The sequence below is a fragment of the Rhipicephalus sanguineus genome, chromosome 3 (assembly GCF_013339695.2).
Source record: "Rhipicephalus sanguineus isolate Rsan-2018 chromosome 3, BIME_Rsan_1.4, whole genome shotgun sequence".
Classification (NCBI taxonomy): domain Eukaryota; kingdom Metazoa; phylum Arthropoda; class Arachnida; order Ixodida; family Ixodidae; genus Rhipicephalus; species Rhipicephalus sanguineus.
In genome coordinates this window covers 169,668,580-169,694,077 of record NC_051178.1, presented here as the reverse complement: position 1 = coordinate 169,694,077, position 25,498 = coordinate 169,668,580, and the positions used below count along the sequence as shown (strand labels likewise).

Genomic DNA, 25,498 nt, shown 5'->3' with positions numbered 1-25,498 from the left:
CTCCGGGTTTTGCTTGCCACCATTGGCAAATGGGGTATATAAATAGCTCACCGTTATTTCGCCGGCGTATACATTGGGCATGGTTGAATTGTCACGCAGCGGGCTGGGGAGCGAGGGGTCGATGGTTCGAATCCCCGGTCGGGTGCTTCGGAATTCTTTCTTCTGCTTATTTGTTGTGTCTTCTCATATATATATATATATATATATATATATATATATATATATATATATATATATATATCAGGGACATGACGGCGACGGCAAAAATCAGCCGAGAGTGTCCATATAATTGCTATTGCACTAATAAAATATCTTATCAACATTTGCTGAGCTTCACACTAGCTCAGAGTCGCCTCTGTATAAAGAAGACTCGTATGGCAGAGTAAACTCGCCTTTGAAAAAAGTAAGGCAGCTTCGCATGAGGGGTGCCAAGCCTGAAGGAAGTGCGAAACCTTCTTTGTTTCTCTTCGGTTTTCTCTTTCTTTCCTCCTTTCTTTCTTTTTCTCTTTTTCCATTTTTTCTATCTTTTTTCTCTCTTTATTTCTATTTATTTATATTTTCTGCCTATTTTTTCCCCTTTCTTTCTGTCTCTTTCTATTTCTCGCTTGCTACGTGGTTTTGCCTGCGTTACGGCATGAGACGACGGCATACGACAGCAAAGGACAGCCCGGGCCCCTAAAGTGCTGCGCACATAATATCATCATACAAGAGGAAGAAGGCTTCTCCTTGGCACCAGCGTGCGCTCAATATGTTACAGATGGCTATGCTATGCGTGGTTTTGCCTGCATTACGCCAAGCGATGACAGCATACGACAGCCCGGGCCCCTGAAGTGATCCACACTTAAAATGGTATCAGTATCCCTTTAAGGCCGCACACAGGGAGCCTTTCTTCAAAAGGTGCACAAAAGGGAGACACTTAGAGCTAGCTAGTCGATGTGTTCTGCGAACGTTTCATTTTCTTGGTATCCTCAGCGGCCGGTGACGGCGATACTCAGACGGCAAATACGAGCTCCGTCGCGCCCTCTGGTTTGTTGGCTGTAGTTTGCTCACCGTCTATTGAAATACTGAAACGTAAGTGGTGGCGCTGCCGAAGGCTCTTAGAAAGGACAAAAATAAATAGTGGGAAACTATATAGGTCATTCTGCCTTAAGGGCAGAGCTGGGCTGCGAACATGTTTTTCTATTATGCTAAGGTCGATTTAATCGAAGTAGACAAGGCAGCAGGCCAACTAAAAAAAATCCTATTTTTTTTCTTTTTCTATGGGTCACCCCTGGTGGCGATGTCACCGCCACGTTATAAAAGGGGCGCTCATAGCATCCATGCTATCTCAACGCGTTTTTCGCACTTCCCCGCTAAGTGCACGGTGCTGCTGCAAGACCATAATTTACACTGCTCGCGAAAGTGCACACGACCATGGCGTCCGCGTGCGCGCAGAGCGTGTTTGGCTTCGGTGCTGATCTCGACCGACGACCCACCATATTCGTGCCTGCATTGGCTTCCGAAAGCTTGTGCTCGTTGTGTGGCCTGTTGCCCGCAACGTCCTTCATGCTGCCCTGCATGCATCTACTGTGCGGATCGTGTTTCTACCAGTACCGCCAAATTAGCGACCATTGCCCCCTGGACAAGCGAGTCTTCAGACAGGAGGAAGTGGCTCCCATGCTCATCAATAAGGAAGCCATCCTCGGCTGCAGGATACGCTGCTGGAACGCGGGCAACGGTTGTGGCGCCGAGGACGCCGTCTCCGTCATGCTGGACCACTTTGCCAACGCCTGTATGTTCCACACCGTGAACTGCCAGAAGTGCGGCGAGAAAATACTGCATCGGGAACTACCGGGTCACGTGATGTCTGGCTGCGCAGCCACCTGCTCTCCTGCAAGGTACGATAAGGGCACCCTTGCTGCCAGTTTTTCCGACACCAGTGAAATGCTCGAAAAGGCGTTGCAAGAGAACGCTTCTCTGCAGACGGGGCTAGCATCATTCGTATTACGCATGCGCGAAGTAAAGAAGATGATGGATCACCTGTCAGCGATTCTATGCCGTATGAAAGCTGAAGCCGGCCAAAGCAAGGACACCACGTGGGCTCTTCGGATTGTTGCCTGGATAAGTGAAATAGAAGCTTTCATTTGTACAAATGAGAATCGCTTCATGACGTTTTTTAAGCGAATTTCCTATAGTGACGCACCGTGGCTAAATAAAGCAGTGCATTCCGTGGCGGAAAATCGCGCCATCGAACTTGAAACCTCCGATCGTGCTTTCTCGAAGTCCTCAAGTCCGGCCTGGCCTGGAACAACGTACCCGATCCAAAAGGCATCCGCCGAAGGGTCGAATGTGCCAGATTGTGAACGTCCCCTGATGAACCCACAACCATCGCTTCTGGGGCCGCAGCACGGCACTAAGGTCAGCGAAATCCAAGAATGCTGCGATGTCATCATAGAGAACTGGACGCGTTTCAGCACAGGTCATGCTATAGCCGAGATTCGTAATGGTCGATGTGAATGTCGCGTGCCTATACATGGTTACGGTTTCTTGCTTATTCCATTGTTATATACTAGAGACGGAACCAGCCGGGTTCGCTTCACTTTGTATGCGTTCAAGCGCTGCTCTGATGACCCGCGTGAGATGCCCATTGGCTGCGTGTTAAGAATGCGGCTTGTTAGCCGCACAGGTGGCGTACGTGATACGGGTTCGGAAGAACAGATTTCATGGTATAAACTTCGCTTTCCGTGGAATATTATGGGCGAGGAAACGCTTTACTTTTTTGCCAGCTATCGAACCCTGACCACCACAGATGCAGAAAGACATGGTTTTGTCTCAGACGACAAAGTTCAGGTGCGTTTCAGCGTGGCAAGCTCGTAGGAAATTAGTTTCGTTGGACTGACGTCTCAAATATTGTCCCGTACCGTACTCATTGCAATCTATGATCTGCACTTAGTCAGTGAAGAACTTCCAACTTGTTCCCTTTCGCAGTAGATGACAACGACTGCAGTCAGCGGCTCGACCTGTGCGCACGTGTCTGTTTCGTGGTCTGAGACAATATTTTATTTTTGTAAGGCGTAGTATGCCATCCTGATTTGTTCACTCGCGTGTGCTTTAGCTGGCGACGTATTTACAGTAGCAACTGTAAGTGGAATAAAAGATTTTAAAGATGGATGCGTATGTTGTATCCCATATCAAGCAATGCTTTCGGAAAGCAGTGAATTAACCGCAGTGAAACAGCGCCGGAGAGCACCCCCAAGGGACCATCTTCTAACGAACTGCGCAGGAGGAGAGGACACAAGGAAAGAAGAGACAGATGAGCGCAGACTCGCAACTGATTTATTGAAAATACGTGGCAACCTTAAATAGTGCCCAGCAAGGATGACGTGTCACTGTCGTAGAGTAGCAACTGAACGATAACCAAGTAGAGATTTCAATCACATCTGCGTGTTCAACTGTAGCCCGTGGAGCGCGGATATGCGAGCTCCATGTCAGACACACCGACGGAGGAGTAGCTAATACACGTATCTCCCTTTCTTTTCCTTTCTCGAGAGCCGAACGGCGGCAATAAAATTGGGACAATCAATCTCAGAGCCTTTCTAACTCGGACGAAGGGGTACTCTCCAAGGGGCAGTTATCTCCCCCCTTCTATTCAACACAGCCATCCGCAAGCTGTCGGAAAGCCTTTCAACAATTCATAATGTCGGACACGCTTTATATGCTGACGACATTACAATCTGGTGTCCCGGAGGATCGGAGGCGGCGGTTGAACAAGCTCTGCAGGAGGCTTTGGACGTTACAGAGTCATTCCTGGAAGGTACATGACTGGCGCTTTCGCCGGAAAAGTCGGAACTCCTGCTGTACAGACAGGCTAGACGAGGTGCTAGGGGTCTCACCCCACTCGATCAGGTGCCCATTAGCGTTTGCACCAAGGATGGTCGCACAATTCCTAGAGTCGATACTATGAAAATTCTGGGGCTTTTATTAGACTGTAAGCGATGCAACTAGTTATGCAGAACTATCGGTAAATTGACTATCAATAGTATCGATAGTTTTCATGAAACTATCAATAGTGTAAATAAACTATCGATAGTGCTAGTATCGACAAACTATCGATAGTGCAATTGGTAGTACGGTAGTACCACCGTTAATATTACTAGCGATATTACTGCCCCGCGTGTTTATTGCTTCGTTTTGACGTATTCGGGTTTCACCCACAAAGACTGTAAGCAACGTTTGACGCAGACCGTGCCGTAATGTTTGAGAAGCTTCACAATTGTTTGAGATCATTCTGTTAAGATTACGTGGCGGGCGCGAAAAGTCAAGTTTATTTGAGAGCTTATGCGAGTACCAGCGATAACGCTGGAAGGTTTGATGACTGATGTATGAAGGACGTAGCGTTCCACCGATGATCAGATTACTCAACGGCTGACGACTGCTCCCGCCGCTGTCAGTGCGCAGCATGTATCGCTTGTATTTTGAGTTTTGATTTTCTGGGCACAAGTTCGCCCAAATAAAGAACTCCGTATTTCCCAGTCTTGCTGGAGCATTCTTCACCGTCACAACCACGTGACAATACTATTGATAGTGGTGTGAATAATGATGCGGTTGCTGGCCGGCCATATTTCCAAAATATTTGCGATAGCCTACGACCAGCTTCGCTTAATTTAGGAGCAATTTTTGGCAGAGAAATTAATTATTCACGCAGTGAAAATGGGGGATATATCCATCAATAAATTCGTATCCAAAAGCAACCAGTTACACCTTACAATTAACTTCTTGACATTTTTTTTTATTTTGAAATCGTAAAATGCAATATCAATTTAAGCCGCGCACTTCCACCACACGTAACGGCTTCATTTCCGCTACAGCTGAACAGTTTGACTTTATGATCATGTGTCAGCAAAGCACTCTGGTGAAGAACACAATCATGCCAACTTTCTTGCCCTCCAGCATACTCATCCGGCTCCACTGTGTACCACGCGCGCGGGGAACCAAGTTTATTCTGCAGTGAGCCCGCGCTGTTGATTTTATACTATCGATAGTACCATCGAATTTTTTACTATCGATAGCACTATAGATAGTATTTTTTGCCATCGATAGTTCGATAGTGACTCAGCTATCGATAGTATCGATAGTACCATCGATAGTTCTGCATCACTAGATGCAACGCAAAAACTATAGCCCATCTCACCACAAAAACGGAGAATATTCTGAGATTAACTATGCGGGTGTCCAACAAGAAGGGCGGCATAGGCGAGGATATCCTTCTTAGGGCTCACCACGCTTTCCTCATGAGCCATATAATTTACATAGTTGCGGCTCTCAATTGGACCAAAACAGAGAGGGATGAATTGGACACACTCATGCGCAAAAGTGTCATAAAGGTGCTCGGCGTCCCAATCACGACTAGCACAGAAAAGCTCATGAAGTTGGGAGTGCACAATACCACTTCGGAATTGAAGCACAAAGGTCGGCACAAATAATTCGGTTATCAAATTTCAAAACAGCAAGACAACTGCTCGATGCGGCAGGCCTCCGTCCTATCTTCAATCAAGGAGAAACTACGCAACATGATTATCTAACGAGGAATTCCTTCATTGTAGACCCACTTCCACGAAACATACATCCCCAACACAATAAAGGTCATAGGTTGGCGAGGGCTAGGGCTTTCATAAAGCGCCTCTCCGGAACGGAGACATTTGTTGGCGCGGCGCGCCACGCCAGCGGCAACAAGTTTTCCGTGGCAGTCGTCAGTGACAGGGGAGAACTCCTCTCGGCAGCTTCGGTGAAGACCTCCTTGGTCGATGTAGCAGAACAGACTGCTGTAGCACTGGCATTACTGGACACGAAACGCACAACGGTGTACACCGACTCCCGAGTGGCAGTTAGGGCGTTCGCATCGGGATTGATAGCCACAGAGGCAGCCAGAATTCTCCGCAGCAAACCTCTCTCAGACACTATTCACCAGATAGTCTGGTTTCCCGCTTACATGGGACCAGATGTACTGCCGGGTCACCTGAACCCAAACGAGATAGCCCACGACAGTGCGCGAGTTTTCACAAGCCGCGACGGGGTGGCCTCTCGGGTGAGTTCGGGAGAGCTCGTCCAAAGCGATCCTTTCGTTACTTTTCACGAGATAACATCTCATTACAGAGGAGAGCGACACTTTTCCCTTTCCCCATTATAAGCTCCACAGATCACAAGCAAGCACGCTCCGCATGCTGCAGACGGGGTCTTACCCCTCTAGGGGCTTTCTGAGCATGCTTCATTCGGATATTGATCAACTTTGCCCAGATTGTGGTGAATTTGACTCCTTGAGTCACATGCTCTGGCAGTGCACTGTGTTACAGGATTTTAAAAGAGAAGAAGACTGGACGACGGCAATCACAGACCCCAGACACGGCATCCAGCTTTAGGCTGTCCAGAGGGCTCGTGAAAGAGCGGAGAGGCATGGCCTCTCTGTTCCGACATGCACTCTAAGAAAAAAAAAAGAGTATGCGTGACTCTTGTCGAAGAGTTCTGACTTGCCACGTATAGGACTCTCTTTAAATAGTCACGGTGACTCTCTTGGTGGGTCAGGGTCGGCTCGCTCTAGGAGAGTCCCCTGACCCTCTAGGAAGAGTGGAAAGACTCTCATCCGGAGGATCACGTTACCACTTATAGGGAGTCAGACGACTCTTGCCGGTAGCACTCCTACGGGGGTCAAGGGACCCACACAGAAGCATCAAGCGACTCCACAAGTATTTTAAGCTACTCATTTGACCCTTGCTCTACTTTTGCGTGACTACTGTTGAAAATAGTGGAGTATTCATTTTAAGCAAGTCCAATAATACTTGCCGTTCTGCCCAGCGACTGTAAAAAAAGAATAGTTCAGTTTTAGCATTATTTTAATAAAACTCGTCAAAACAACACATATTTTCCAGCAAAGTTATGTAGAAAGCGCGAAAAGATGGTCTGTGATTTCCAATTAAGAAGTTTGTGTATTCCTCATTTACATGCTTCTATGAGTACAGCCACCTAAAATGTGTGACTGTGATGTGCACAGTGTCATATGGTGCTAAATAAACAGCAGAAATCGCCATCATGTTTCCATATTTATTCCTTGTGATTAAGAATAAATCAAAAAGTGGTGACGGCTTGAGGCATCAGACTTGTGGCTTGCTAGGTTGTCGCTCCTGTCCAGCGTGAGCACCATGAAAAACAGCATCTGAAAAGCAGAACGTGATAATATGATGAGAAAATGAAATTGCAGTAAAGGTTTGCAAAACCTACACAATAAGTGGTTCACACAGACATAATAAAGGCTAACAACAAAACAACAAAGCACATCCTCCGGCAGACAGGGGCATGCCGTGAGCGGTTATTGACCGCATGTTTTACAAACGTAACCCATCCTTAAATACTCAGATAAACAGATGCGAGTACTAGGGCCCGAACGACACCCAGCGCGTGCGTACGCCGTCTACGTCGAGATCAGACATGTCATATCCTAGAATTAGCGCACATAACTCCCACAATCACGTACACTCACTCGATTCTGTTATAGCGCCCAACGTCATCGCAGTGTATGCAAACCACGAAAACAGCAAACAGAAACGAAGGAAAAAAGTGCACGGCGGTGGCCGCAACAACGGGCGCCGTCGAAAGTCTCTAGCTTTTTCGCCTTACCGGCGAGGCGTGTCCGACTGGAATGACTACCGCGTACGTCCTGGAAGGCACCGTACTATATCTGCACCTCAAACTACCGTCTTTAAGCCAACAAAAACCATTATATATAGTGCGTCTGAGCGTTATGTACACAGGCTTTTTTTTTCACGTTCCCACGCGCGGAAGCACGCTGCATACTCAAGGTCGATGGAACTGTTATTATGAAGTAGACTAAAGTGCCTCTCAAAACGACATCTTGCACCTTCAGTAGTGCAGACACAACGTGCGATCGCAAGAAATGACCCTCGATAATTGTTTGCATCGCTCACTTTATGGGAGCTTGTACAGCAACGCGCATAACGGTGGTAACTCGTTAACTGACAGCTTTAGCTGGGCATACGGAACAACCCCGCGGACGCAGGCTGCTGTTTGAAATGGCTGGCGGATAACTTCAGCAAGGCTGCTGCGGACGCCCAGCTAAAACTCTATAATTAGTACCTCCAAAAGCAGTACACTCACCGTTAACTGGCACCCGTTGTCGACGTCCGCAGCTCCATGAATATTCCGCCCTCCAAGCGTCACTTCGTGCACGGAGCCGGCGTCAACACCATCAACACCACCGAAGACGCGCAACCACGCAACGCATTCCAATAGACCAGGAGACTGAGACTGACTGAGACGACTGAGAGAGGAGAGCGGCGCGCCACCCCGGCGCCAACCCCCTCTGCATGGCCGAGCAAGGCGCCACAACGGCGCCAAAGGGCAAGCGCGCGATATGTATGGCGTATACGGCGGCTCTTCCGTATACCGAAGCCAACCGAAACGCGCTTCAGGAGGGTCCAGTGACTCCTTCCCAAATGCGAACTCTTTTTCTCTGCCTGTGCCTTCCAAAAGGGGTCAGGTGGACACCCGAAGAAAGTCACGGTTCCATGACCCTCTTTTGACTCTCTTTTTTCTTAGAGTGTGGGACTAGCCAACGGCTGGGTGGGGGCGTATACCTGGTTGGCCCGCTGCCTTGCCTCTTAGGACCACAATAAAGTTGTTTGTCTATCTGTCTGTCCTAATATGAAATGCCTCAATTATTTAAGCGCCTGTGTACCTGCTTTTCCTGGAGTCAACTGGCACATCATTAAAACGGGCTCGCAGCCACACTCTCGGCAGTACGCTGTCAATTCCCGGGATGTTAGAAAGCGACCCCTCGCGTTCTCTTAACCTCATATTAATCTTCCGCTTTCACCGATATAAGATTTCGCTCGTGTTAAAGGGGCCCTGCAACACCTTTCTTTGTTATATTGGAATAGTCTAGGGGTGTGCGAATATCGAATTTTTCGAATACGAATCGAATACGAATATCCACCTTCGAATATCGAATCGAATATCGAATATCAAAGGAAAAATGCATCCACAGTAACAATATTTTATTTAACATGTAGCTATTTAAAAAAAAAAAAAAAAACATTAACAGCATGACTGGCAACACAACATACACTGCTATCTCCAGAACACAATGTCCAGGCTAGCACAATGCACATCACAACACAAGCAAATATCACGGCACAATGGCAGTAATGAATACATGTTATCATGAAGAAATATGAGTTGCTCCGCATGATCAGGCAGCAGGCGCTCCCTTGTAACAGATACATCCCCCCCCCCCTGCCACTGAAAAGGCACGCTCGCTTGGAACAGAAGTGGCTGGTATAGGAAGTTACATGGGCCAAAGCTTTGCCATACTGGGGTATCTGAAGGTGCCTACAGTCTGCCACCAGTCACGTGGGTCACTGTCTTTCTTCAGAAGTGGTGCCGCATAGTGAACGAGTGGTAGTGCGGCACGTTACGGCGGCATAATACTGAAAATGTACGGTTACATGATCGCCAACAGCGCTGCACGTCGGAGATGCACCAGCAATAAATCATACGTATTGGGGCGCTCGTCGCAGGCAGATATCGTGCCTCCGTGTACTTAGGATGTTTATCGCTCCTCTCGGCAACGTTTTTAGCGATACGAACGCAGCAGAAATGTGGAAGACGAGTTATTTTATGCATGATAATCGAATCGCATATTCGAATTTTTCGAATATTCGAAGTTATCGAATATTCGAAACCATTCGAATACACGATTTTCGAATCGAATACGAATATTTCGAATGTAATATTCGACGAATATTCGAAACTTTCGAATATTCGCACACCCCTAGAATAGTCCCATTATTGACGTATGACTCTTCACGAGCCATATGCCGCAAAAATTTTTCGAATCCGTCAAGTCTAAGTGGTGTTACCAAATTATAGAGATCACGTTCCGCAGCTTTCTCTCTCAACTCAACGCAGCGAGCGCGCGGAAAGCTGCGCGCGGCGTGAGGGGAGGGAAGGAGGGCGGAGGTGCGAGGAGGCGACGTCAGCGCCGGCGGCATTTTTTTCATTTTTTTCTCTCTGGCGTCTCGGCGCAACCACGTGGTCTGTGCCGGCACTTCCGGTCGGCTTGCGTCGTTCTCGTCGAGCGGAGTCGATCGCGCTGTGTATCGCGCGTGCTTGAAAACTGCGCGTCGGTTTGGTAATGTTGGGTGTGCACCTCGAACGCCGTAGTGTTTTCATCGCTCTGCCAACCATGGAAGCAAACGTGCGCGCTCGTTTGGAACGAATGACAGCTGAGATCGGTTTCGGCCCATACTCCGATACACCGCCTTGTAAGACGGCACTGGCAGACGACCCCGAAGCGCCGCCATTACCGGACGCCAGCATTGTTATCGGAGACACGCTGCGCCCGTGCCTCGGTCGGTCGTGAGAACGTGCCGACGATGCAGTTCTCAGCTGACGAGGCAACACTCGAACGGCTGCCACTCTCAACGGCAACCGGCGATGGTCAAAAGCACAGAAATATTCACGTTTTCGGCACTGCGCATGGCGAAGAAAACGGAACCACGCAACTACGAGCAGACGAGCTGTCGGCGAGACCGGAAGTGCTAATATTAATGTTTGTTCGGTGTTTTTAACGCGATAACATAATATAAACATACATATTATCTACTTATTGAACTAAAAATTAACAACGAAAGTAAAAATGAGGGTGCTATCGTGATTATAACATCAGCCAATGGTGGAACGGCCGACAATCGCGTCATATTTTGCGGACTAATACATCATTTGTCGAGAGAAGAGGGAGCGATTTTCAGCTGACTTTGAGAATTTATTGTAAATTCCAGGCCGTGCGCATCGCTATAATATTTGGCTCGCGTGTTCTCGGGAGCCTCGACTACCGATCGGCAGCGCTTTTTGAGCATGCTCGAAAAGTGTTGCAGGGCCCCTTTAAGTATACCTTATAAACTATGACTACCTTGCATGGCACATATTTATTCTTATTTTGAACATGACACTCATTTCTCTGTGTCATACTGCCAGATTCTTTCCTTCGGCTCACTAAACTGCAGACCTTCGACAACTTAGGCCGCGATGAAAGGATATGCGTACGCCATACTTCGTTCCTATTTCTTTAGGTCATGCGAGGGGGCCTTGGACATATGAGATTGCCACAACTCTGTGCTTATCAGTGACCTTCTTACTGTCTCCCTGTAGCTTACTTTTCTTTCTTTTACAACACGAACCAGCTTATAACAAACAGTGGCTGTCGCGTGGTCCGGATACCCAGCGATGTTTAGCCTTTGTTCCTGTTTAAGGAAGTTGTTCTGCATTTCACGAGTACAGGATTTTTCCCACTCTGTCTGCAAGGCGGTGAAAGCTATCCCCATCTTTATGATCTTTGAGTGGCTTGAAGTGGGTCTTAAGTTTACCTCAGAATATTGGCATGATTTCAGGCTAGAGTCTCTCGATTTAGAATTGCAATTGGGCATACTTTCCTAGGGGCAAGAAACCGCTGCTCATTTCTGGTTCAAGCTAACTTTTAGCGGGAATCCAGACTTCTCAAAGCATGGATTATCCCCCGCCCGGCTCTTGTTGGAAGCATTCAACAACCCACTCGTTGCGCAATTCTCATTGTGTGACACCTGGTTGTTATTTTACTCTTCTACCACACTATATTACATATGGTAATATGGTTCCTTCCCGACAAGAAGCCTGTATAGGGTATTTCTGCAAAGCAGTTTCAAGCATCCTCATGGCTCCAAGGTAGAATACTGGGCTCCCACGCAGACGGTCCAGGTGCGAACCTCGTTCCATCTCGGATATTTTTTCCTATTTAGTTTTTTAACACGAAAGAGTTTTATGCCGGGGTCCACCACAGCTCCACTAACGTATTTCTGTCACGGATGTGACGTTGTAAAATATAAGGACTAAGAGATGGCAAAGACAAAAACTAGAAGCAATAGTTCCGTGATTGGGAATCGAACTTAAGACCCCTGGTTCCGCAGCTCGCAGCGCGAAACGATTCCGCCACACACGGCATGTTCTTTGCCAGGCTAACGGCGAGCTATTTATATACAACATCTGCCGGTGGCGATACGCAGAGATCGGTGGTATATCAGCACGTTTTCGTTATCACTAGCGAGATGGCGCGAAGGACTCTAAGAGCGCGCCTTAAAGGTCGTCGCCCCCTCTCACAGCAAGTCTGCGTTGAGAGCACGAAGGTCACTTCGCTCACTGCAGTGGCCACTTTCGCGAAAGGAGAGCGCTGCTCACACAGAAATAAAATAAAAATGTGACAGTTCGCGCTCATCCTGTGTATGTTCGTTCCGTGCGTCCTTTCAACTTGAGCAGCGCGTTGAAAGTTTCGAGGTGCTTGGCTTACTTCGCGGGACATTACAATTTGTTGCTGTAGTGTTCATTCTTTCGCGCTTGGGGCGAAAGAATGCACAACAAACGCTCAACTACGTCTCTGAAGACACGTTTCACTCTCGTGTTCTACCGATTCCTATGATAGAGGGATCAGCTATGTTTCTTTTTTCTTATTTCGCGCGGTAGTGGTTACAGACACCGGCGGCGACGGCGGAAAACTACGGCGCCAAAAACGGCCCTTGTTTTGATCTCATAACAGATTTCGCTGTAAAAAAAGGTGCGGCCCATTATGCGCCCAGAAAACAGTGGGAGCTGCCTGCTTGAACTTATTGCCGCTGTGGCGCCACAAGGCGGGTCGCACCAAGGTGGCTAAAGAACGCACGAGTGCCTTTGTGTTGCAGATTTTCCTGGGGAGCCTCGAACTCTTGGCAAATATTATTTGGGATCATGCCTTCAACAATCCTCTGGACGGCTAAGATGGCGCCATCGCCACCATCTTTTGGGGGCACGGCTTCACTCTTGAGGAATACTCGCCACTCCAGCAATTTTTTTTTCAAAATCTCCTTGAGCGCAACAGGCCGCAACTTTTTATTTTTATCGAGTGGCCGTGGTAGGCTGTAGTTTGTTCACCGTCCACTGAAAGACAGGAACCGCAGGGTGGCGCTGCAGAATGCTCTTTCTTATCTCAACGTGTTTCTTTCATTTCCCAGCTAACTGCACGGTGCCGCTGCAAGTCCACAATTTCCACTGCTCGCGCAAGTGCACCCGACCATGGCATCCGCGTGCGCGCAGAGCGTGTTTAGCTTCGGTGCTCATATCGACCGGCGGCCTACCATATTCGTGCCGGAATTGGCCTCGAAAAGCTTGTGCTCCCTCTGTGGCCTGTTGCCCGTAACGTTCTTCATGCTACCCTGCAACCACCTGCTGTGCGTGTCGTGTTTCCAGCAATACAGCTAAATTCGCGACTACTGTCCCCTGGACAGGCAACCCTTCACGCAGGAGCAAGTGGCTCCTGGGTTCGTAAACAACGATGACATTCTCGCTCTCAGGATACGCTGCTGGAACGCGGGCAACAGTTGTGACGCCAAGGACACCGTTTCCGTCATGCTTGACCACTATGACAAAGCCTGCATGTTCCATACCGTGAACTGCCGGGCATGTGGCGAGAAAATCCTGCATCGGGAACTTCCGGGTCACGTGATGTCTGGCTGCACAGCCACTCGTTCACCTGAAAAGTGCGATAAGGATATTCTTGCTGCCATTTTTCCTGACACCAGCGAAATGCTCGAAGAGACGTCGCGAGAGAGCGCTTCAATGCAGATGGGGCTCGTATCGTTCGAGTTGCGTATGTACGAGATGAAGGAGATGATGTATCACCTATCGGCTACTGTATGCCGTATGAAAGCTGAAGCCGACCAAATCACGGGCACTACGTGCGCTCCTCAGATTGATTCCTGGATCAGTGAAGTAGAACTATTATCTGTACAAATGAGAATAACTTTATGACGTTTTTTAAGCGAATTTCTTATACTGAAGTTCCGTCGCTAAATAATGCAGCATATTCTGCGGCAGAAAATCGCGCCGTGAAATGTGAAACAACCAATCCTGCGTTCTTGAAGTCCTCAAGTCCAGTATGCCCTGGAACAACGTACCCGATCCAAAAGGCTACCGCCGAAGGTTCGAATGTGCCAGATAAAACTCCCCTGATGAGCACACAGCCATCGCTTCTGAGTCCACAGCCCGACGCTAAGGTCAGCAAAATCCAGGAATGCTGCGATGTCATCATAGAGAACTGGACGCATTTCAGTGCGGGCTATGCTATAGCGCTCATTAGGAATGGTCGATGTGAATGCCGCGTGCCTATACATGGTTACGGTTTCTTGCTTATTCCTATGTTACGTACTGTAGACGGAATAAGCCGAGTTCACTTCACTGTGTATGCGTTCAAGCACTTCTTTAATACCACGCATGAGGCACCCCCGGATTGTACTGTTGTTAATTGTTAATGTTAATTGTTAATCGCGCGGGTGGCGCTAATGATGCTGATTTGAAAGAACACATATCTTGGATGAAAGCTAGCTTTCCGCGGAACGTTACGGGCGAGGAAACGCTTTACTTTTTCACCAGCCCGATAGCTCTGAACACCACACTTGTACAAACAGGTGGCTTTGTCTGGGGCGACAAAGTTCGTGTGTGTTTCAGCGGGACAAGCTTGTAGCAAATTAGTTTCGTTGAACTGGAGTCTCAAATATTGTCCCGTACCGTAGTTTGCAACATTTACATTGTAATCTATGATCTTCACTTGGTCAGTGAAGAACCTCCACCTTGTTCACTTTCGCAATGGAGGACAACGCCTGCAGTCAGAAGCTCGACCTGCACGCACGCGGCTATTACATAGACCGAGACAATGATTTCTATTTTCTAAAGGTGTAAAATGGCATCCTGATGTCCTCACTGGCGTGTTCTTTAGCTGGCTACGTATTTACAGTAGCAACTGTAAGTGAAATAAAGAATCATGCAGATAAATGCGTATCTTGTATCCAATCTCAAGCGATGCTTTCGAAAAGCGGTGAATTCATGGCAGTAAAATGGCGCCGGAGGACACAAGCGACCACCTTCTAATGAACTGCGCAGCAGGACAGGAGTGAAGGTGAGAAGAGACAGGCGAGCACAGACTCACATCTGATTTATTTTAAATACGTGGCACCTTAAATAGTTCCCAGCAAGGATGACATGCCACTGTCATATAATAACTAAACAAAAACCAGTTGGTGATTTTAATGATGGGCGCCTAGACAACTGTAGAATGTGGAACGCAGATACGCGAAATCCTTGTCAGACACAGTGATAGATGGTAGCTAATACACCAATCTCCTTTTCTAATGATATGAAAGGCTTCAGTTATCTTTCCGCCTATGTATCTGCTTTTCCTGGAGACAACTGTCACATCATTAAGGACGGGCTCGCAACCATACTCTCGGCAAGTGTAAGCCAGATGTGTCATAAAGCGGCTATTCGTGTTCCTTTAACCTCATGTTCATTCATTCATTCATTCATTCATTCATTCATTCATTCATTCATTCATTCATTCATTCATTCATTCATTCAGTTTATTTTGACAAAAGGGAAGTTTGCCTGGGTTGAAGGGGCTAAAGGCAGATTACCTTTGCCTGAGGTAATTCCGCTGTCACCGGTATAAGATTTCTCTGATGTTTAGGGGACCCTTCTGTGCACCTTTTAAAAGAATGCTCTCTAGGGGCGGCCGGGTAGTGACACCATTTTTCGAGATCTTTTTGAGCAAACTTTACAGGGCAGTTGAACGGCACCTTTTTGGTATTTCTAAACATATCTTCAGGTATGTAGCTGACTTCCTGATATTCATACATAACACGGATTCCTCTCGAGATGTAGTGAATGTTTCAAAGGCATTTAGGAAGAATGGCAGGGGCCTTAATTTCACTACAGAACTGCCTGAGAATAATGAGTTACAATTTTTGGATTTAAGGTGGGTCCTTAATAGCGAACACATTTGCGAACAGATGCGTAGAAAATAGGCCATCAAAAATGATTGACGTCACTACTCAGTTGTTTCATTTCCTATTTTTGGTCTGCTTAATATTCCCAACGTTGCAGTGCATTTGCAAATATTTTGCTGTGTTCCGAAGAAGATTTTTTCTTTTGGCGTTGTCAGCCCGTGAACAGCTGGGGTTCGGTTTCTGCACTGCTTTTAATTTCAACTTTTTTTTCCTAATGCATTCTTGTTAAAACTTCCTCGGCGTAGTGCTTTATGTTATTTTGATCAGAAGTAGCACATCCCGAAAATTTTTAACGCGCATGCTACCGCAACACAGTATGCATATAGATATAGGGCTCGCATCAAATCGATCCCCTGAATGCGTGGGATGATAAGTTTTTTTTTTTTTTTTTTTTTTTTTTGCTGTGACCATTTCTCACCCACTAAACAGTATTGTAAGGGTACGCTCGGCGCAATGCAACATTAGCAACAAAAAAAAATAAAATATGCTTAATAACATTGCCTTATACCAAGTTTATCAACAGAGTTCCACGCTTCAGTTTTGCGCAGTGGCAAATGATCATGCGACAATTACCTTCAAGGTATACACTAAACAGTTATTATTTTAATAAGTCCTCGATTTCGCTCTCGTGCGTGACACGCTTATAACTCTAAATGCATGTACAATCTGTTCCAGGCCCGTAGCCAGGGGGGTGGGAGGCGCCCCCCCTCCCCCGAAATTTTTATAATACGTGATGTTTTACCAAAAATAAATAATGAAAATAGGCGTTTTTCTCAAGTAGTCAAGGCTTTCAGCAAGTGAACCTCCCCCCCCCCCCCCCCCCTCTCCGAAAAAAAATTTCTGGCTACGGGCCTGATCTGTTCAACACATCGAGATATGAACAGCCGAGCAAATAGAAAGGTATGTAGTATGTAGTTTTCAATATCGCTGAACATAGCGAACCGAAAAGATGAAGTATCATGTTGCATGAGAGTTTTTACAGCAAAGTTTGTGTAGTTCACTGCAGAAAGGAGTGTTCTTAGAGGGGGGCGAATTCGTTCCGCGGCCAACTATGCAGCCACGTACAACGACGCTCTTTGACGTTAATGTTTCCCACACGGAATACAAAAATATACGAAATTCCCGGAGTAGTTCACCAGCAACGTTCGGTTACTGGTGAGCTACTCTCTGGCATCTGCATGACTCGTTTAAAAAAGCGACGAAGTACTTCTAGGGACCGTGGTACTGCTAAATGTCCGGCCGCGCTAAGCATTAAACGCGTCTGCACCCAAAGCGCTTGGAAGGGATATGGCGGCGAGAGGTCACGCGAGAGGTCACGAGTAAGCCAATCGGTGGTGGTGGTGGTGGTGGTGATGGTGATGTTGCAGCAGGCGGGGTTAGCCTGGCCTGCATGGCCGGCAATTGTTCCGCCTGAGCATCTCCTGAATTGTAGGGGTATGTCACCAAGTGCCGAACGGCCCAGTGTCTCGCAGGAAAACCAACAAAATTCGTTGCACGCTCCTCCTCGTTGCCGCGGGCGCTTCAGGAAAAATGACGTCTTCAAATGTTCGGTGCCTATGACAACCTTTTTGCAACGTGCGGACCATCGCTGCTCTTTCCACATCAAACTGCGGGCAAAGCCATATAAAATGTTCAATGTCCCCGATGTCAGCGCAGAAAGCACAAAACGGGGAAGCATATCGCCCAGTCTTGAATGACCAAGCCGGGGTGTATGCGGAGCCGGTTCTTACGCGGTACAACAGCGTCGCTTGTTCACGAGAAAGTCCGGTGATTACACATGCTTGGTGTGGAAACTTGTAGATCGCCTTGAAATGATTGCGTATCGCATCTTTGTTGTTCTGGTAAGTTTTAGGAGTTCTTACTTTTGGAACAGATGTCCGCGCTTCGCATGCAAGGGCATCAGCCTTTTCATCGCCTTCAATGCCAACGTGGGATGGTATCCACTGAAACTTTATATTAAAGCTCTTGCCAATAAGGTGTTTAATGAGCGCCAGAGATTGCCTGGTGAATTTTTCTTGAGGTAGGCCACGATGCAGTAAGCCAATCGCGTCGGCGGCGGCGCGCTGAAAACAGATGCGATACTCTGAAATTTTTCTAATGACTCTAGTCGAGCCGGCTCCAACGCGCCGGTGCGATGGCAGCTCGAAGAGCGCATGCGCAGTGAAGCGAAGAACGCGCCGCGCCACCTTTCGGGAACCGATGAAACAGCCCGCAAAGCAGGTATACATGCGAGTCCGGCGCGTCCGGCGCGAAATGCAGCAGGATCTATTCGGAGCCGAGCGACGCCCGAGCACGCCAGCAGCCGTCGGCCGCGTCGGCGTTCAGCCGACGCCGGACTATAGAGGCACGGCCGCTAAATAAAAAAGAGGTGCGGCCTGCCGAACGCTCTTTTGCGCCGGTGACAGCGCTAGTTCTTGCTCCCGCCGCCGCAACGCTGCACAACGGTAAAGAAAACCCGCTCGCACAGGCGGCCAGCCGGCTGCGTGCATTCGTTTTAGTGGTCATTACAGTGGCCTCACGTTGACCTGTGATTGCCTTTCGGCTAATTATGTGCAAGACATGCCAGATGACGTATCAGCATGGTTTCCTTTGCGGTTATTGCTGCTATACGCGTGAGGGGCATGCTTCCATGAAGACACGCCTATAAGGGTGCTGTACAGCGCCGCTGACAAAGGATAGATGGATGAATGTAAAACTTTATTGAACAATCGTTCTTTTTTTTTCTTCTACTGGGAACAAAAGTGGTCCGCTGCTGTTCGTTGATGTCCTCAGTCGTTTGAATGCTCTGGCTTTTGTTATCTGCGTGGACGACTTCGTCAATGCGAGGGTTTTTTTAGAGATGCGTGATTACTTTCTGCTCTTCAAAATAAATTAGCGTGACTTGGAATATCTCCCACGTGTACACTTGCTAAATCTGGTGTATATCTGCTTCGCATTGCACTAGTAAGTGCCATTTTTAAATGACACCCGATTCAAACATTAGTTGTTACCATTGAACTGCATTACTGAAATACAGTAAATGCAAACGTCTTGCCTACATGTTGTAGTAAAATGGCAAGTTGGGCGAGTTGGCGCGTACTCACGTCCTGAATAAACAGCGCAGATGAGAAACGAAAACAAGAAATGGCGGAAAGACACACAGCGCTGCACAACGAACTGGAGGTTCATTGGGTTTTAACTCTCGCGTTTTAACGCGGTCTTCCACGGCAGGGCTGTGTAGGTGGCCGTCCAGTCCAGATAATCCTTCCGCGTTCGACGTCATTCCACTCACCAAGCTTTCTGTTTCAGCAACTTCCACACGCAAGGGATTGACAAAAGTGCGGAGAGCTGGGCTTGTTGGTTGTACATGATTAGAAAAAACAGCGCAAAACCACAGGACACACAGGAAGGGGACGTACACAGCGCTGATTGACAACTTCTTTTCTTGAGCTTTGGCACTCGTCTAGTTAACATTGTTTGCTGTTCGATATGGAACGAGTAGGCAAAACACGAACAAGTGGTCTACCTTTGAATGAGGACGCGGCTAGCTTGTAAGCTGGAAAAGATGAAAATATGGTCGACACGGCTGTCGGTCGCAGCACCTTGCGCTCTACCTTGAAGTCATACTGCTTGAAGTGAACGAAGTGAATGTGCGACTTCTTCGCAGTGACCGATCTCCCCCACGGCGACAGGTCTTGGCATCGCAGTTATGGTGAAATGTCCAATCACATTAGACGCTCACTGATAGAGCCAACGCAACAAAAAAAACTTGCATATTTTCTACCTCGTAAGCAAGCGTACGGCTGCTCATTTCCAGCAAGAGCGTTTGCTTGCGCTCGCCCGAGCCAACGCCCCGAGCGTTCGCTTACTAGCGGCCGCGGTTTACCGATGTGCAGCGCCCCCGCGGTAGCGTCTCAAAACTCTGTATGTCACGCGTTCCCCCATTGAAAACGCACCCATTCGGCAGGCCGCACCTCTTTTTTATTTAGCGGCCGTGATAGAGGGCTGTTAAATGCGAAGCATTTCTTAGCGAACTTCTGCGAGTTTGAGCGTATCTATCTATCTATCTATCTATCTATCTATCTATCTATCTATCTATCTATCTATCTATCTATCTATCTATCTATCTATCTATCTATCTATCTATCTATCTATCTATCTATCTATCCGCCTACGACTTTGTGCTCTCCTGGCCGTTTCGTTAATAAGATGTATACCAAAATTGGTATGGAATAACATGACCGTATTACGAACATAAATGACAGGTCATAACATGAAAATCATGACATGCATGTCATGAACAGCATGGTTTACATTCCACGGCCTTGGGGCTCTTGCGGCCATTCCGTTAATTTCACCTATACCAAAACTGGTATGACGTGACAAGAGTTCATGGCCAACACAATGAGAGGTCCTAACGTACAAACCATGACACGCCTGTCATGTGCGGCATGATTTACATGACATGGTCTCAGGGCACTCGCGGCCGTTTAAATGAATGGATATATACGAAAACTGGTATGACGACACATTTCGACATGACGAACATTAGTGACACGTGGTAACATGAAAATCATGACACGCGTGTCATGCACGACATGATTTACATGCCACGCTCATGACGCACTCGCGGCCGTTTCGCTAGGTTGATATACACCAAAATTGGTATTGCGCGATGTGACTGTATGAAGAACATGAATAGCAGGTGGTAACATGAAAATCATGACACACGTGTTATGCACGACATGATTTACATGCCACGCTCATGGTGCATTCGCGGCCGTTTCGCTGGCTTGATATACACGAAAATTGGTATTGCGCGACGCGACTGTTTGAAGAACATAAATTAGAGGTGGTAACATGAAAATCATGACACGCGTGTCATGCACGACATCTAACGTGCAAATCATGACACGCATGTCATGTGCGGCATGATTTACATGACATGGTCTCAGGGCGCTCGCGGCCGTTTAAATGAATGGATATATACGAAAACTGGTATGACGACACAGTTCGACATGACAAACATAAGTGACACGTGGTAACATGAAAATCATGACACGCGTGTCATGCACGTCATGATTTACATGCCACGCTCATGACGCACTCGCGGCCGTTTCGCTAGGTTGATATTGTCACGTGGTCGTGACGTCGACGAAGACAGCAGTCGGCGTTTTCAAGAGGAAACTGTTTATTTGGCCGAACTTGTGGCCGGGAAACGGAAAATTGATTTACAGCAATACACGCAGTATGCACTGATAGCGGCGAGCAGAGCGTCGACCATCGATCAACTGACAAGCGGTCACGCTTGTCAGTTGATCGACGGTCGGGAAACGGAAAGTTGATTTACAGCAATACACGCGGTATGCACTGGTATAGCGGCGAGCAGAGCGTCGACCGTCGATCAACTGACAAGCGGTCACGCGCGTCGGCTTTTATACAGGCGCTATCGAACTTTCCAGCAATATCGCTGGTGGCGGCGTAATCTCTAGACAAAGCTGGAACATTCGCGTGCGGGGCGCAATCTTAACGAACCGATCTACTACAATCGCGACGCTTCTAGAACACTACTTCGCGGACAGCGTCGAGCGTTGATAACCGTCCCTGCCGGTCAAACCCGAATATATACATCAAAACAAGACAAGAAGTGGGTGTGGCAATATACACCAAAATTGGTATTGCGCGATGTGACTGTATGAAGAACATGAATAGCAGGTGGTAACATGTAAACCATGACATGCATGTCATGTATGTCATGATTTACATGCCATGCTCATGGTGCATTCGCGGCCGTTTCGCGGGCTTGATATACACCAAAATTGGTATTGCACGACGCGGCTGTATGACGAACGTAAATTAGAGGTGGTAACATGAAAATCATGACACACGTGTCATGGGCGACATGATTTACATGGCACGCTCATGGTGCGCTCGCGGCCGTTTCGCTCGCTTGATATACACCAAAATTGGTATTGCGCGAGGTGACTGTATGACAAACATATATGACAGGTGGTAACTTGAAAATTATGATATGCATATCATTTAAGGCATGATTTACATGCCACGCTCATTGTCCGATCGCGGCCATTTCGCTTGCTTGATACCAAATTTGGCATTGCGTGACGCGAATGTATGACGAACATAAATGGCAGGTGGTAACATGAAAACCATGACATGCATGTCATGTATGGCATGATTTACATGCCACGCTCATGGTGGACCCGCGGCCATTTCGCTCGTTTGATATACACCAAAGTTGGTATTGTGCGATGTGACTGTATGACGAACATAAATGACAGGTCCTAACATACGAATTATGTTATGCATGTCATGTAGCATATGGTCTACATGATACTGTTATGGTGCGCTGGGTATATACTGGGTATATACCAAAATATACATAGCTGGGTATATACCAAAATTGGTATGGCATGACAGGAGCGCGTGATAAACATAAATGAGCGGTCATGCAGTGTATATACCAGAATATACGTTTCATTGGCATGGTATATACCAGATTGTGCATGCACGCGTGCATAGCAAACATGCGATATATGGTGAACTAGATGCCATGGCATGAATGATTTCATTTGGCTCAAAAATAAGCAAAGCGATGTATGCAGCTCTTTGCTGGCTGCTTCGCATTACATCGATTCCCACAGTGCGTGGGATCTGCCGTATTTTTTTGTAGCGTTAGCTACACTTGCCTAGCCGGAGCCAATTTCGCGTGGAGCGTCATGAGCCGTGCTGCGCATGCGCGAGGATCAGTGATGTCACACTGCTGGGTCACCGGAGCTGGCTTCTCACGCGCACTTCGCCGCTTTCGAGAGGAGTGACGTCGTAGACGTACTGGCGCCGGCGCGCGCGAAGCTATTCGCATTCCCTGTGGAGTCGCCGTCTGACACTGCGCTGGGGCCGCGTGATAGCGCCTCTGACTGGCGTTTGCAGGTCGGTAGCGCCATGGAGAAGGAGAGCGCAAATGCTACTCGACGGCACAGAAGAGCCGATAAGCTTATCTCATCGGATCCCGAAGTAGTTGACTGGCAATTAGCGGTTCAGCGTACGAAGAATGAGCAGAAGAAGGCTAAACGTGCTGCGGAGACACTGGAGGAAAGGGAGGAACGTCCACATAATACGTATACCGTGTGTGTGTCATTGGATTCCATATTTCACAGCGCAAGACGACAACACAGTAAGGAACACAAGACACACGGAGCGCTGACTGACAACTGATATTTTATTGAAACCAGCCAGTCTTTTATACCACTGGTGGCGAGGAGAAACGGGCAAGGTACATGCGCGGAAGGGTCATTAGTGCCGGGAGCAAACAGACATGCGTCAAACTTCACAGTCAAGATATTTGATTTCTTTTTGGGACAATGCTACTGAGGGTGCGCTCCGCAAGGTCGGTCCCAAAAAGAAATCAAATATCTTGACTGTGAAGTTTGACGCATGTCTGTTTGCTCCCGGCACTAATGACCCTTCCGCGCATGTACCTTGCCCGTTTCTCCTCGCCACCAGTGGTATAAAAGACTGGCTGGTTTCAATAAAATATCAGTTGTCAGTCAGCGCTCCGTGTGTCTTGTGTTCCTTACTGTGTTGTCGTCTTGCGCTGTGAAATATGGAAGCTAGAAACCAACTCGCCCAACATATAACCTTGTGTCATTGGAGCCGCAGTAAGCATGACAATCAAGCTAATCCGAGACAATCTGGAAAGCTAAGAATAATCAGCTGAACCTTTGCTAACGCTACGTATACCCTGGCATAACCGAGCTAAGCCACTGCAACATTTTTTTCTTTTCCTGACGTAACGCGCGCACTTACGTCACGCAGGCCGCACGCAGGCGTCGACGCGCGTTACGGCATGTGCGTTACGTCACGCCGTGACATGCGCACGCGCGCGTCGACGTTACGCTCGGGTATATGAGAGCCTTTAGGGAACACCACGCATCTATAAAGGCATCACGCAGTACTCATGTCGCTGCTCACTGTAAAAACTGCGGATGTTACACCGTGTTTCGTGAAACCGAAATCATTTTTCGGCACAAGGACCAACTGACTCGCGAGATAGCAGAATCGTACCATATCTTGGAGTGGGGACATGACTGTGTTAGTCAAGCCGCGATTTTGCTGCACGACAAGGAGCACGTGTATCTAGACACGTAGTGCTTGTGATAACTAATAAATGACATGTAACGTAGAAAATTCTTGTAGTAATTTTGACATGAATGCTTTTTGTTGCGCCCTCCTCTGTAGACTGTTACCCATGTCCGAAGAATCGTGTATCTGTTTTACACGCCTTTTTCTGACTAATAAAGCACCAGTTGTGAGTGAAAGCGCTGTCCTGTCCACGTCTACTGCCCACGTCATCGGTGCGCTTCATCCTAATTTTTAAAAGATGAACGGATACCAGCTAGGCCAACTTGCCATCTTGTAGCAGTGAGGAAGACGGAACGGCTAGTTTGGGAGATAAGAAGTAAAAAGAGATGTTTATTCGATTACGTGTTAGTAGCTGACACTCCTCCCACGGGCCGCATCCCGACTTAAAGGGGTGGTGCCATCGAATTTCGAGGCTAAAGCAAACCTGTTGCGGGTTTCCTCTGTATGCAAGGACACTCCACACGAAAGGTCGGACACAGCAAACGTTTAGAATATATTTTAATTCATTTCCAATGTCTACCTAAATGCCCACTCTCCCGATCGAAGCCGAAGGGTCGGACATAGCGCGCCAACTCTGACGTAGATCTATAGGAGGGGCAACGAAAGTTGTAGTGACGTCACACCAGATCTGCTGTAGTGACGTGAGTGACCTCCGGACCTCCGCAACGTACGTACCGGCTGTAATGAACTAGAATATATTCTACTTCACTATAGTACCGGCAAAGCATCGGTTGCTACATCACTCGCCGAGTTTCGACCGCTTCCTGGCTAAGTGCGTCACAGCCTTGTGTGGTCACGTGACCAAGCCTCCTACACTTCTACGTCACAAGTTGTCGGCATCAAAAGGCGATATAGAATTATTTAGCGAGAATACATTAATCTTTGTGCGTGCATCATGCTTCCTGGAGCTATAGGAAACGCTTACAGCAAAAAAACGCGCAAGCCACAAATTTGGTGGCACCACCCCTTTAAATGTCTTTCGGTGTCCCTAGACCGCTTGCTAGGGAAAGTATTGTTCACGTCATTTGTCAAATTAAGTACCAGTACCAACATGACGCCCCAAGGGGCAAGAAGGTAGCGAACCACCTTTTCCGCCCCCGAGAAAGAGCGAAGCGGGCCGGTCAAATCACCTAAACACCACCGCACTGCACCAAGCAATTTCTTTGTTCGAGGCTTAGGCATGGCCCTGCCACAAGGCACCCACATGGATTACTTGATGGAGCCTATAATTATCTTCTTTATAAAGGCAGCGACAATGGAATATCGCCGACGTCATTAAAGACACGTGGTGACCAATCCCTGCACCTGGAGACGCAGTACAGGCGAGGGTCAGGCATGCCATTAGTGCGACTCTCCTTCTGTGGCTCGTTTCGACTCAGTCACGAAGTTTATCTATTTTCTGGGAATTATCCCGGGAGGAACCAAAGTGCGGCAGCTAGTCTTCGGCTGTGGCGCCAAGCGTAATAGGC

General features: G+C 47.7%; 2 protein-coding genes across 2 annotated transcripts in view; both read left to right on the top strand.

Annotated features, from left to right (window-relative positions):
* LOC125757705 (uncharacterized) overlaps positions 1-14,872 on the top strand; it is a 57,778-nt gene extending 42,906 nt beyond the window's left edge. The window contains exon 3 of the mRNA XM_049413600.1: positions 14,782-14,872. The gene's annotated coding sequence lies outside the window, so the exon portion shown is untranslated. The remainder of the gene's footprint in view (positions 1-14,781) is intronic.
* LOC119386083 (TNF receptor-associated factor 3-like) overlaps positions 1,401-25,498 on the top strand; it is a 77,215-nt gene continuing 53,117 nt past the window's right edge. Inside the window, exon 1 of the mRNA XM_049414213.1 lies at positions 1,401-1,877. Coding sequence (XP_049270170.1) covers positions 1,414-1,877 — 464 coding nt within the window. The 5' untranslated portion in view covers positions 1,401-1,413. The remainder of the gene's footprint in view (positions 1,878-25,498) is intronic.